The 12,912-nt window shown below is 42.2% G+C and overlaps 1 protein-coding gene across 3 annotated transcripts in view; it reads left to right on the forward strand.

Moving 5' to 3' along the window:
* Positions 1–561: 561 nt before the first annotated feature.
* Positions 562–12,912, forward strand: part of DSP (desmoplakin) — a 49,719-nt gene continuing 37,368 nt past the window's right edge. For all 3 annotated transcript variants that reach the window (XM_032768603.2, XM_032768605.2, XM_032768606.2), the window contains exons 1-2: positions 562–1,271; positions 12,267–12,369. In XM_032768603.2, coding sequence (XP_032624494.1) covers positions 1,069–1,271; positions 12,267–12,369 — 306 coding nt within the window. In that variant the 5' untranslated portion in view covers positions 562–1,068. The remainder of the gene's footprint in view (positions 1,272–12,266; positions 12,370–12,912) is intronic.

The following is a 12,912-nucleotide window of genomic DNA, read 5'->3' on the forward strand; positions in this document are numbered from 1 at the left end:
GTTTGCAGCGCCTATCTACAGTTGTGCCTCACCCGTGAGTGCAAGGGTGGGAGGCCCTGCACGCTGTTGTGCAACTAGTTCAGTGACCCTTAGGCTGAAACCCCTGGGAGAGCAGGTCTCCGCTGTGTTTACACACGGTGGGCGTGAGCGCCTAGGTAATACCCGCCCCAGAACCCCGCTGCTGACCGCGGGACAAGAGAGAAACACCATCCACAGAAACGCAAAGAACCAGCCGTGCCTCCCGACTGTTAATAAAAACAGCCGCGCGCTTGCAAAAGAAGGCAGCTCGCTGGGCGGGGAGGTCTGCAATGCGCTGCCGAGAACAGGGCGCTTCGCTTCCCTGGGAGCCTTCCCCCGCGTGGGGACACTCCCGTGCGCTGCCGCGGATCCTCGCCCTGCCTCCCGGTGGTGGGGCGCAGCTGGGGCCGCGGTAAAGGAAGAACCCAGCAGGGGTGTGTGTGTGTGTGTTGGCCGGGGGCCCGGCGCGCCGAGAGCAAGCGCCTGGGCTGGGCTCAGGTGGAGGGTTGGAGCGGCGGGAGCAGCTCCACGCCCAGACTTGTTGTTGTTTAAAAAAGCACCCAAAAGGTGTGGCTGCGCCTGTCCTCCGCCAGTGGGGAGGGACTGGATTTCCACCACCACCACCTGCAGCAGCCCGGCTTCCCTGCCACTGCTGCCCCAGCCTGCGCCCCTACCACGCTCGTTCCCGCTCTGCTTAGTTTTGTACCCGGTGCCATTTCTCCTGCTCCCCTCGCTACCTCTGCTTGGCAGGCCCCTCTCCTTCCCCTCCCGCCGAGGACAGCCGATCCGCTCCCCCCCTTTACACACCTGTGCCTCTGCACGCCTGCCCCCCCCTTCCCTGAACTCTCACTAGTCCCCCGCCTACCCTTCCTTTACAGACACTCCTGCTAGGGGCGCTGGCACTGCCCCTTCTCCTCCCTACCTGTCGCCCCCCTTCCCGTCCGGCTGCTTGCAGCCCCGAGCCCTGGGAGCCGGTCTGGCCGTGAATGACTCTGCCCTGATCGCTTTGTCCTCCCCGGTGCGTTCGCCGAGCCCCCGGCCGCCGCCGAGATGAGCATGAACGGCGAGTCCCACCCGCGGCTCAACACCTTGGCCCGGATGGTCAGAGCCGAATCCGGCCCGGATATGCGCTACGAGATGAACTCCCATATGGTGGGGGGCGGGGGCGGCGGCAGCAGCAGCAGCCATGCTACCCACAAAATGTACACCATCCAGAAGAACTATGTACAGGACTTCAGCTCGGAGGGATACGGGTAAGTGCAGCCGAGCGGCGGGAGTGGGTCCCCCGACGGGACAGCGGGCAAAAAGAGAAAACATTGATCGGCTGAGCGCGGGGGTCACACATGCATTTGGGGCTGGGGTTGCGGCTCAGTCTGACAAGAGATCAGGCTCTGCAAATGAGTGGAGAAGCTGCAAAAATGCCTCCTCCTGTTCTCCTGTAAGTTCTCTTGATGCATAGGGGGGAGGGGACGAGTTATTCCACCCAAACTCCTTTCCAACGCAGTTGAGCCTTGTAGTTTGTAACTTCTACTTTTGCATGCTAGTTTTCTGCAGGCGATTCATTTCGCCTCAGTAGTTCCTTGTTTGTTTGTTTGTTTGTTGGGCAGGGAGAAGGGCGAATAAACACCCCCTGCAGGAAGAGGGACTTCTTATAAGTTACTTATTCCATGTGCAGAACAAGATTTGTGTCTTGGACGTTTAACCTGTTAAAATATGAAATCTTTACCTTGCCAGTGCTCTTTGATCTCTTTCCATGGGAAATACAAGAACATTTATGGGTATCATGTCTGGCTCTGCAGGCTTTCTTTTTACTCTCCCTTGGAATGGAGATCTGGGCCTCTTCAGAAGCTGTTAGATAAAGCTCTTTGCAGCTCATTCACGCCCATGGTATTTTGCTGTCTGTGAGCGAAGCAAAGCTAACTATTATCACAAAGAAGGTTCAGCAGCATTTAGTCATCTCAAAATGGAATCAAACTAAAGGGAGCCATTGAAAGAATGTGTAAACCCCATAATAGGGGGGTGATTTTCTTGGGGGTTGCTGTTCAGTACCCTGGGAAGAGATCATGTTGCCTTCTTATCTTTGTTTCCGTTTGGATGCATTGTTTTTTTTAAAATAGAAGTTTACCAAATGCTGTTTATTGATTATTGTTTAATGCTGTTTCTATAACAAAACCCGGCTTGAAATTGTGGGGTTCTAACTCTGAATTTGTATCCAGAGCAGGGAGGTGGCAGGGTTGACAGCTTGTGTAGAAGTTTCCAATTTCAACAGTATAAAGACTCCTGTAATGGCGTCGCTGTTGCTTATTAACGGGAGACATCCGTCATTGTTGCTCTTAGCATTCTGTCAGGTGCTTTAAAGAGTTAGGACAAGCAAATACAAGTGGATTGTCTAGGTGGACAAAAAGGGAACTAGTTTGGAGTTCACCTTTGCTTTTCAAAACCAGGGTCCACTTTTTGTCTCTGTGTAGCTTGTAATACACTACACTTTTGAAAACTATTTGCATGTTGTGTAATTCAGAATCTTTTATCTCCTTCCCCCACCTGTCAAATTCTTTGAAGAAAATCCTTTAAAAATAAATCACTCTTAGTTGGTTCTAGGGTTGGTGGAGGTAGCCTAATAACAGAATATTTTCATAAACATTTCTGGTTTATTGTAATTGCTGTGAACCAGGTTTGAAGTCAACGCAGAGATTAGTACTATTTACAGCTTATTTGATTAGATCTTGCTACCTTTCTAAGTAAGCTAATTTTTGTGAGTTCTTTGAGGGCAAGCAAAGAATAGGTTTAATTATTACTTGGATCACTTTTCTACTTCATATGGGGGCTCTCTCTGCAGGACTTAGGTACTAGTTAGAGCCATTACAATATGACATAGTTAAAGCAGGAAAATCCCCGTAGTGTAGATGCAATTATACCAGTATAAAAGTATATAAATCTGTATAGTCTGTTCCGGTTTGTTGAAGTGAAATAAACTATGCTGATGCAAAGCACCTTATACTGATAAAGCTGCATGCATGTCAGGGCTTTTACTGTCATAATTATGGAAGTGAAAAATTACAGCTCTTACTCACAATGTCATGCCAGTAAAACTTTTTACATGTAGACCAGACCATAAATAGTGAAACCACTTTTTATTAATTCTTGCGTTTGTTTCTAATCTCTGCCAGCCATTACAATCTAAGGCCATGACCCTGTAATGGATTCCATCAGATTAGACCCCTGTACTCTCAAGAAGGATTTCCTTACATAGCTCAGATTGTGAGATTTGGTCCTAGTTGTTTTACTGAAGACTTTGAGTAACTGAGGGGTAGAACTTGGCCCTACCAAATACTAGTAGTCTGGTCAAAGTGTGTATAGAAAAGAACTTTAAGCCTTTTGGTTAGTGATTCACATGGCTGAAAAGTAGCATAAATATTTTACTTCAATCATACATTGATATTGCCTCCATGAAAGATAAACTACCTAAATCAAATTATGCTTTCAATTACACTTTAGTAAATCTGGAGTATCTCTATTAAAGTTATTATTGATTTAATCATGTCATTGACTTCAGCTGAGTTGCTTTGGCTACACAATGGTGTAACCTTAATTTAGAATAGAATTTGACCCTGTGATTTTTGTTGATGGCACATAGTCTCATTTCTTCCCAGGAATATGCTAAAGGAACTAGATATGTATAAATAATCAAGTACCTCCATAAAAAGACATTTGGAAGTAAGGCTGCCCAAGCCACCACTTGCAACTCCGCTTAGTACATATAATCCTTTATTAGTGGGCCACAGAACAGTAAACATTACATGTTTGTTTATTGTGAATTATGTGCCCAATCTTCTGGTTCTTAGTATACTTTATTATTGATAGGTGCCCTTATGTCATAATTAAAGATAATTAATTGTTATTACAAACCAATATATTATTATTATACATATTGTAATAAAATCCATTATAACACCTAGTCATGTTTGAACTCTAAATTGCTGTATAACTGTAGTAATGCAATATTTTACCAGTGTGTGTATGTAGCATCATTCAGTTGTGGAATCCTTTGATGGAGATCTCTTATCCTTTAACTCCGAGATACATAGGCTGTGTTGCATTCTTAAGGCTTTATTCTGCCATCAAGAGCTCACCCACTAATCCAATTAATAACATTTAATATAAGTTATACATGTAAATTAATGGAAGAATACACTCCTCCTTTACTCTCTTCCTTTGTTTATGGGTTTTATCCCAGTGTAACTACGTTGGCTTCATTGGAGTTATTCCTAAAATTCTCCTGATTTGAACCAGAATAAGTGAGAGGAGATATGAGGTCCCTTTAATTTATTTTTGTTTAACACTTATTTTATTTTAGCTTTTCTTTATTTTTTAATAGTGGTATAAAAAGCATAGGCATAATTTATTTCAGTTTGGACTTGAGTGTGCTGTTGTTAATGATCTAGCATCAACATCCTTTCATTTCTTCTTGACAGCATATGCTTTGTTTTCATCTTTTTATTGACAGTCTTGCCAGGAGTTCAGACTAAAAATCCTCTTGACTCCATTAGGAGCTCTCCCCATGGAACCCTAGTCCCATAGTTTTGGTCCCATTTTCATGAGATTTCATGTCAAAACTTCATGCGAATGCATGGGCACTGGAACAATTTATATAGTGGGGGTGCTGAGAACCATTGAACCAAACTGTAAACCCTGTATGTAATAGAAACCACTTCAAGCCAGGGTGTGTAGTAGCATCCCTACTTCCCGCGCCTACGTGTAAATGGAAAATGAATGTTCTAAACAAAAGAGATGAAGTGCATTTGTCCAAAATGTTTGAAACGTTTGTCTTCAAAACATTGAACATCTTTCTCCCAGTCTGAGGAATAATTCTTTGCAAAAGTTGATGTTTCTAAAATCAGTTAGGTGTTTAGCTGGGATGTGTCCAAAAGATATAAGGACATTTTTATTACTGTATAACTAGAAAATAATTAGCGCCTGATCCTGCAGCTGTGCTGTTTGCAGAGCTCCCATTGAAATCGAAAGTTCTGCCTGTAGCAGGTCTGTAGAATCGGGGCCATAATCTGTTCAATCAATCCTATAAATGGCATTCAGGCTGTCAGTTTGTATGCCAGATTTCAGGGGAGATGTTAAACCTCCAAAACTGGGATATTTTTAAAATGCAAAAGCTACCGTACCTTAATCTTAAAATCAATAGGGTTAAATTTGGTTCCCGATCCTGCTGCTTTGAGGCCTACACACCTCCCCCTCGCATTGAGTAACATCTTACTCACAGAGCAGTGCGAGGCGCTCCCTACCCTTAGGCCTGAGTATGCTGTCTCTGCCATATTCCCAGCTTCTGCTGGCCTGGGAACTTGGGATGAGCTTGACTCCTGAAAGTAGATACTGTTTGACAATGAACCTCACCAGTTGCCAGTTCACAGGCAATTGACTATCTAACCCTTTGCTATCTAGGGATAAAATCCAATAAACTATGAAGGGAAAAAAAGAGTCAAATTCTGCAATTTAACTTGTCATTTCTAAGATCAGAAAAAAGTTCAGTGTGTAGCTACATAATGCTTGGCTGCAAATCCAAATTAACTTAAATACATGAGATATTTTGAAATGTACTGTAGCTCACACACCCAGCAAACTGCAAGGGAGTGAGAAATCCACATACCAGCTCTGAAATAGGGTCTGGCAGAATAACAAACAGTAAACCCAGAAGGAAAGACTGGAGTTTCCTTTCTTCCTGCCTGTGGAGTATGGCTGTGGTTTACAGGGCATTGGCCAATGTGAATCCTCTTCACTGATAAGATTGCTATGCCTTCACAGTCTCAAGCTGTGAGTGAGGTGGGCCCCTGCTGTGACCAGTAAAAAGATCAGAAGATAGAAAGCAAAGAACACAATCAGCTAACAAAGCTATTACTGTGTGTAAGTCAGCAAAAGAAGAAAACCCACAGCAAGAAATGGGATGGGCAATTGGGAGTTGTTTGGGAAATAAGGAAGAAAAACAGGTTGTCGCTTTGATAACTCGCTCTTTACAGGAGAGTGGGTGAGACCACTTCTTTACAAGCTGTCTTCCTAGAAAAAAAGCCTCTTTCAAATGATGTATGTAGTGTAGTTGTAGCCTTGTGGGTCTCTCTTTCAAGTGAGGCTTCTACTAGAAGAAATATATTTCCTGGATCTGCACACTAAGCTAGAGCCTTTGGGCCCAGTTCCATATTCCTTGAGATTTAAGAATGGGAAAGACGAAGTTATGTGGGTAAATGTTAGTGAAGCATATTAAGCACGCTATCTATCTGCTGAGTATAAGAAGATCATGTTGTTCCTAAGGCTTAATCCTGTATGTTTTAACCGTGAAGAAACTCCCACTGAAGTCAATGGGAGTTTTGCATACGTACAGCCTGCAACATAGATGAATTCCTGGCTCCATTGAAGTCAGTGGGAATTTTTCCATTGACTTCACTCGAACCAGGATTTCACCAGGCCTTTCTCTATTACAGGATTAAAGGCTTGATCCAGCAAGGTACAGAGCCTCCTGAGCTGTGCTCCCTCAACTTCTGTTGAGTGGAGGATGCTTACTCTCTCTCAGAAGGCGTTCAGCACCTCACAAAATGAGTCAGTTTGGTGAGGTTTCAATATACAAAATTAGCACTTGTAACAAAAGTGATATATCAAAAACTCTGTCACAACATTCCTGATTTTTCATGCATTCACCTAGGGAAACCTTGTTTTATGATATTTTAATTTTTGGTTACATCTATTTAAATATTGTGACTAGATATGTAGCTACTTCTTTTACATGCTCCTCTTCAAAATATGTCTCATTTGTATTTTCCTGTGAGCATGTAAAATGTATAATAGGCAGGTCACAGCTTTTGTTAGTATTTGATTGGAGTACTTTTGTGTCCAAGTTCAGGAACACCTGTGACTAGTAGGCAGCAAATATAAAGTTGTTCAGCAGTTGGTTAAACTACGATGCATACAGCGCTTGCTCTTGGAATTTAGAATCCAGTTCAGGTTTTTATTAACCGCTGCTGAGTGAGCATATCAAGTAATGCCTTGATGAATCTGTTGCTTGTTCAGACAAGTTTGAGGGAGTGAAAAAAAACATGATTTTTTTTTCTCAAGTGTTGGCTTGTTGCATATGGCAATTGCTTGGGTCTTTGAACCTGAGCATAAAGATCATTTTAAAAACTTGTTTTAATTGTGAAAACAGGAAAAATTGTTTCTCTGGGGTGCTAACTCCATCTTTAGGTGATGTTGGCCCTTTGATGTGTATCCTCTTATACACACACAGGCCTTTTTGTATCCTTTCTGTGCTGCTCTCGAGGCATAAAGGGGCTGTAATGCTGCCCTAAGGATTCTTCAAGGTACCCACTAGTTCTGCCGAGGGCGTCTGGCTGTGCACAAGCCCTGCCCCACCCCACCTCCCTGCACTGCCTGCAGCGAGAGTGCTGCTACGCTCCAGTCAATGTCCAGTTGGCGAAGTTAGATCAGTCCTAAGGCTGTGCCAGCTTACACTGGGACCGTACTTGTTTTCAGGAGTCCTGGGCCTCTGGGACTGCAAAAGTGCTATGTAGTCCCCCTCCAGCTTTGCTCACCCCTTGGGTTCTTTACCGAGAACAACTCAGCTGGATTTGAGGATCAAGGCTTAAGTGTTAACAAAGGAGAAATCACTTCTTTTCAAAATATATAATGTAAGAAATATTTAGACTTTAAATGTTTCTAATAACACTAGGAATGAGCAACACTGGGTGATAGATAACAGGTGCAGAACTGCAAGCGAGTTCTTGCTTACTGCAGCTTTGTTGCTGACTCATTGTGTGGCCTTGGGAAAGTGTTTCTGTCTCATTTTAAAAGTGATGTTTTCTTGTTTTCCTCCCGTTGGCGTTGTGAGGATTGTTGCTAATTAATGGTCATTTATAGGCTTGGGTGTGGGACGTCCTGTACATGCACATGTAAAAACATGCTTTAAAATCTAAGAATAATTAGTTAGGGCCAGATTGAGACCCATCCTTCTGTAGACGTGGGGCGCTGCTCATGAAATCTCCAGTTCCTGTACAAAGACTGATCACAACAGCAATCCCTGGGGAGCCGCATCCCTGCTCCCTCATGGAGAACCATGGACTGATGTAGCAGGGGAGTAACCTCCATCCTAAGGAATGGAGCAAAGTGCAAGCCTTCAATGCACAGGGAGCAGAACTTAGAGAGATTCTGCCTCATTTCTCTTCCGGTGCTCCTCCTGGAGTGGTACATGCTGGACTTTTTGAAAAATACACAACCCTACCCTATGTTTTAAAAGCTGCATCCCTGCCCCAGAGTCAAATTGTTTTGACATATGCACATACTTTTATATAAGAGCACAAAATGCTTCTTTACTGCTTTAGGATATTTTAATATCATGCTTTTGAAAGTCATGAATTAGCATCAGAATAAATATTCTTGTTTAAGACTTTGAGATGTAATAAAAAATATGGATTTATAAATCATTCCAGACCTAAGGCGTGATTCACCATTGCCGGACTCTGTTTTTATGCCAGTGTAATTCCATGGGTTTCCATTCACTTAAACAATGTAAAACTAGAATAATGTAATGGTGAATGAGGTCCCAAATGCATGTCTAGTAAAAGTCAGTGTACTCTTGTTTTGGAAGTCCAGACAAAAGACCTGATCTCTGATTTTTCCCTCTATCTAAATAGACAGGTTGTCTGATTTTGACAGTGTGACTCACTGGTTCTTCTAGACTAAATGAAAGAATGATTCCATGTGTGATAGGGACCATCTTCTTACTGTATGTGTGTACAATGCCTTGTGCAATGGGACCTTGATCCCTAACCGGGGACTCTGTGTGCTATCTCAGTACAAATAATAACAGTCCTTCAATTTCATATACAGAAGTCAGTTTCATCTCAAACAATCTCAGAAGATGTGTGCCTCAGAGTGATGCGTCTATAGCAGCTCATTTGGTTTGAATCACATCAGGGTTAACTAGATCCTACATCCTTAAATGGAGTTGTGTGCAGGGTGTATTGGCCATTTGGATGAGACTTTAAAAATCAAGATTCTGTCCTCCATGCATGCATATTAAAGATCTCATATCACATTTTAGAAGAGTAGGATTTTGCCCTGATTTCTCTGGCCCAAGCTTCTCGTCCCAGCTGTTCATCCACTTGGCTGTTGCCTCCATCACAAGATTGGCTATGTGATTGCTAGGCAGCATGGATGGGATTTTCAGAAGAATGCAGACTTGTCCTAACTGTTTCTATTGAAGTCAAGAGGAGTTTTACTGTTGACTTCAATAGGAATAAACTCTTCTGGACTTTAGTAGGAACAAAGAGTTAGGCCATGGCTGATGGTTTTTGAAAATGCTACCCTGTATTGCTTATAAAGTACCTTCCAGTTCTAGAGAGTGAAAAATACTATAGTGTATTAATGTAAGAAATTGCAACATGCTCGTGAAAAATCATAGTGATATTTAGTCCTTGATATCATAGGAGGTAGTATATATTTTAACAACTGGTTAGATTTGTTTGCTGCCACTGTTTGTAGAGTTTGTGTCAATCAAAGTGTGTTTATGCATTATTAGCTAATATTTCATTTGAGAACTTGTTAGAAAGTTCACCTCCATATTCTTTTAGTTTTAAAATAGGAGGGACACTTTTGAATGTGAGTGCATGTTTGTGCAGCTAAATCCTCTTCAAAGGCCAGCTCCTTGGCTAGTGTAAATCGGCATAGCTCCATTGACTTCCTGGAGCTACCCTGTCTTACATCAGCTGGGGCTTCGGCACCAAATAGCTACAAATAGCTGGTGATTCCACGCAGAACCATTTGTTGCACTTCACCAAAGCAAAGTTTTTATTTGTGAAATTAGTCTGTCTAAATTTTTAAAGTGAAACTGATGCTGAAGTACAGAATCTTGTGGTTACACCTTTACTTTCAGATACAGGGAACTTTTCTCTAGTCAGTGCATGCCAGTTAATGCACACATATGTAGGCTTCCTGGATTTATCCTTGTTCTTCAGTCTTTTAAATTGTTGTAGTAGGTTAGTTTATTTGGAAGGGATTTTCTTTGCCACCTTTGGAGATTCTTAGACTGACATAATGGACCTTTTGGAATTTTCTTACATTCTTTGTGCCTTACCTCATTTGGTGTGAATCAGCAGAGCTCAACTGAAGTCAGTGAAGCTATGCTCATTTGTCTCAGATGCAGATCTGGTCCCTTACATAAAACTCCTGTGAATATAAGGCATTTTACTTTCAGAGAGGGTGCCTAAAAGATTAGTAGGCAAAAATACTGTTCTCATATGCTAGTAAAAAAAAATGATTTGAAAAATATAGGCCACTTAACAAGAATGCTCCCTTTTTTTATTTTTTTGAATTTTATGAGTGCAAATAATTGCAGGTGCAATTGTGTAATGTAGACTTTAGGTGCAGATAGATAGTTGTAGATCCAAAGACATCAGCTGAACCCACAAAGAATTATGGGTATAGAAAAGGAGCTTGGGTTAAAGTCAAGTCCATACTGTTTGGCTTTTCTTCAGTCTGGTTTCAAAATACCCAGGAGTACATATGGCCCAGATCCTGTGCTGCTGCCGAGGAGTGCATGCTGCAGCTTGGAAAGTTAGCTTTTGTGCTTCTCCAGTCTTGGGTTGTTCGTACTCCAGTTCTGGTCCCCTGGAATAACCTAAAGCAGCTTAGGCGCTGCTCTGAATTGTGCTGGCTACCATTGGCTGTTCCAGCAGCTGCTTATTGCTGGGGCACAGAGAAGTCCCAACCAGACCTCCTTTGCTAGCTGCAGGGAGGAAGGTGCAATAGGAGGTGTTACACCAGCTCTTCACCACATAAGGATTTTCCTATACTAGAATGATCGTCCTGTGTCCAGCTATACCAAAGGATTTAGTGCCTCTTTGTGCTGGTGGCACAAAGCAGGGGAAAATCCAGGCCTGTAGCTTTAGAGTTAGTATCTTAAGGCCCAGTTCTGAAAACCTGTTGTTATAGGGCCTAATCCAAAGTCCACTGAAGTCAATGGAAAGATTCCTGTTGACTTCAGAGGATGTTCTCACTCATTAGATGTCAGTGGAATTACTTGGGATAAAGATTTGAGTCTTTAGCAATTTGTAATGGGAAAATTCTATATACAGTGAGCATGGTACACAGAGAGCTGAGTTAGTACTGGAAGCGTATAAGTTTCTTATCGTCTTCTGGCAGTGGTTTATTTCTTTTTCAGTGGCAGGATGTGTTGGAAATATGAACCTAGGAATAGTCTGAGCTTGTCTGGGAGCTCTGATTCCATCTGCAAGGGGTGGTTTCCAGTTTGAAGCACCTCACCCATATTCAACTAGCAGTGCTTCGCTTTGGTGGCTGAATCCCAGGATAGGCAAATACTGGCAATACAAACCTGCACACGGGCACTATCTGGTCATGAGATCTGTAGGTGAATGGCAATATACAGTAGATCATATGCAAATAATCATCCAGAAAGGATTTCCCACTCTGACCCATCTACTTAACTTGGGCACTCATATTTAGCACCTCAGATAAATCTAATAGCTGGTTTTTGCTTAAAGCCCTGACATTTTTTTATTACTATTATTATTATTTGGTAGAACAAGTGCTCATACAGTTCCCTTATTGTAATGCCTTTAAGACGTGCTAGGTTCAAATATTTCCTCTGATACAAGGATACTTGATGCATCTCATTATTACATTAAATTAAATTGGGACATATATCTTTCTAGCTCTAATATACGCTGTTCCATAGGCTTGTGTATAAAGCCAGATCCTGCATTCCTTGTACACTCCAAAGTTCAGGATCAGGCTCATAATGGATACAGATAGTATGCTACTATTTGGTATAGACTTTGAAGAATTTAAGGAATTTGTTACTCTTATATGATGGGTATGTTCCCCTGCTACAGTCACAGATCTGTGCTAGAATAAGAACTTTCTCCTTTACCCGGTGTCAGCTTCTCCCTTCTGCTTGATCCTGCCTTGAAGTCATCATCAAGCCTATGCTTCTAGAATTACAGCCTGTTCCCATGGAGATTGTTATGATGCTGCAGAGTCAGCATTCTAACTTCACTGCAGGATAAAATAGGAGGGGCAGGTGCAACATGTTGATCTCTGGGAAGCCTGACTAAATTTATTATTTCATATCACTTAATTGTTGGGAATATGAATTTCTTACTTCCTTTGTAAATGTATTTAAATTAAAGCCTAATTCATACTGCAAATTTCATTCTACTATTCTTGTTTTTCCTTCCCAGTCAAAATGGTACCGGTACCATGTCGAGACGTCAGAACACCATTCAGGATCTTTTGCAGAACTGTGCGGATTGCCTGATGCGTGCTGAACTTATAGTGCAGCCTGTGAGTCCCCTTTATTTTGCTTATCCAAAATGAATATTAACATTGTAGGTAATGGTACTTTAGAACTTTCACACAATTAACTTTGGTTCAAAGTTGAAATCCCACTTTTCTTCTTCTCACTGATCCTTTCAGATGTTCTGCAAAGGAAAGCTTGCCTTTCCTCTATTGGCCTGAAATACTATGTATCCTTTTCACATCTTGCTCTTGAAACATGTATCTTTCACTTCCGATTGACTTTTCAGTGGAGCTGGTTGGAAAAAAATTAATTCAAAGATTTTCTGATTAAGGAAAAGGAATATGCTTTCTGTGAAAACGGTCATGGAACATTAATCACACCGGCTCTAATTTTCAATGTCAGACTGTGATCACAGTCAGTGCAAACCATCTCCATAAATGGCACAACCACTTATATGTGTCCCCAAACTTGGCTGTATTTGTTCAGCAAAGTGTTCTGAGCTGCAGTTGCCCTGAAATTGAACCAGCCCTGCACAAAACTGCTGTATCTTGGCTGGTAAGGAAGGGTATGAAAGTAGGCTGAGGTCC

This window comes from Chelonoidis abingdonii, chromosome 2 (assembly GCF_003597395.2).
Source record: "Chelonoidis abingdonii isolate Lonesome George chromosome 2, CheloAbing_2.0, whole genome shotgun sequence".
NCBI classification, from domain to species: Eukaryota; Metazoa; Chordata; order Testudines; family Testudinidae; genus Chelonoidis; species Chelonoidis abingdonii.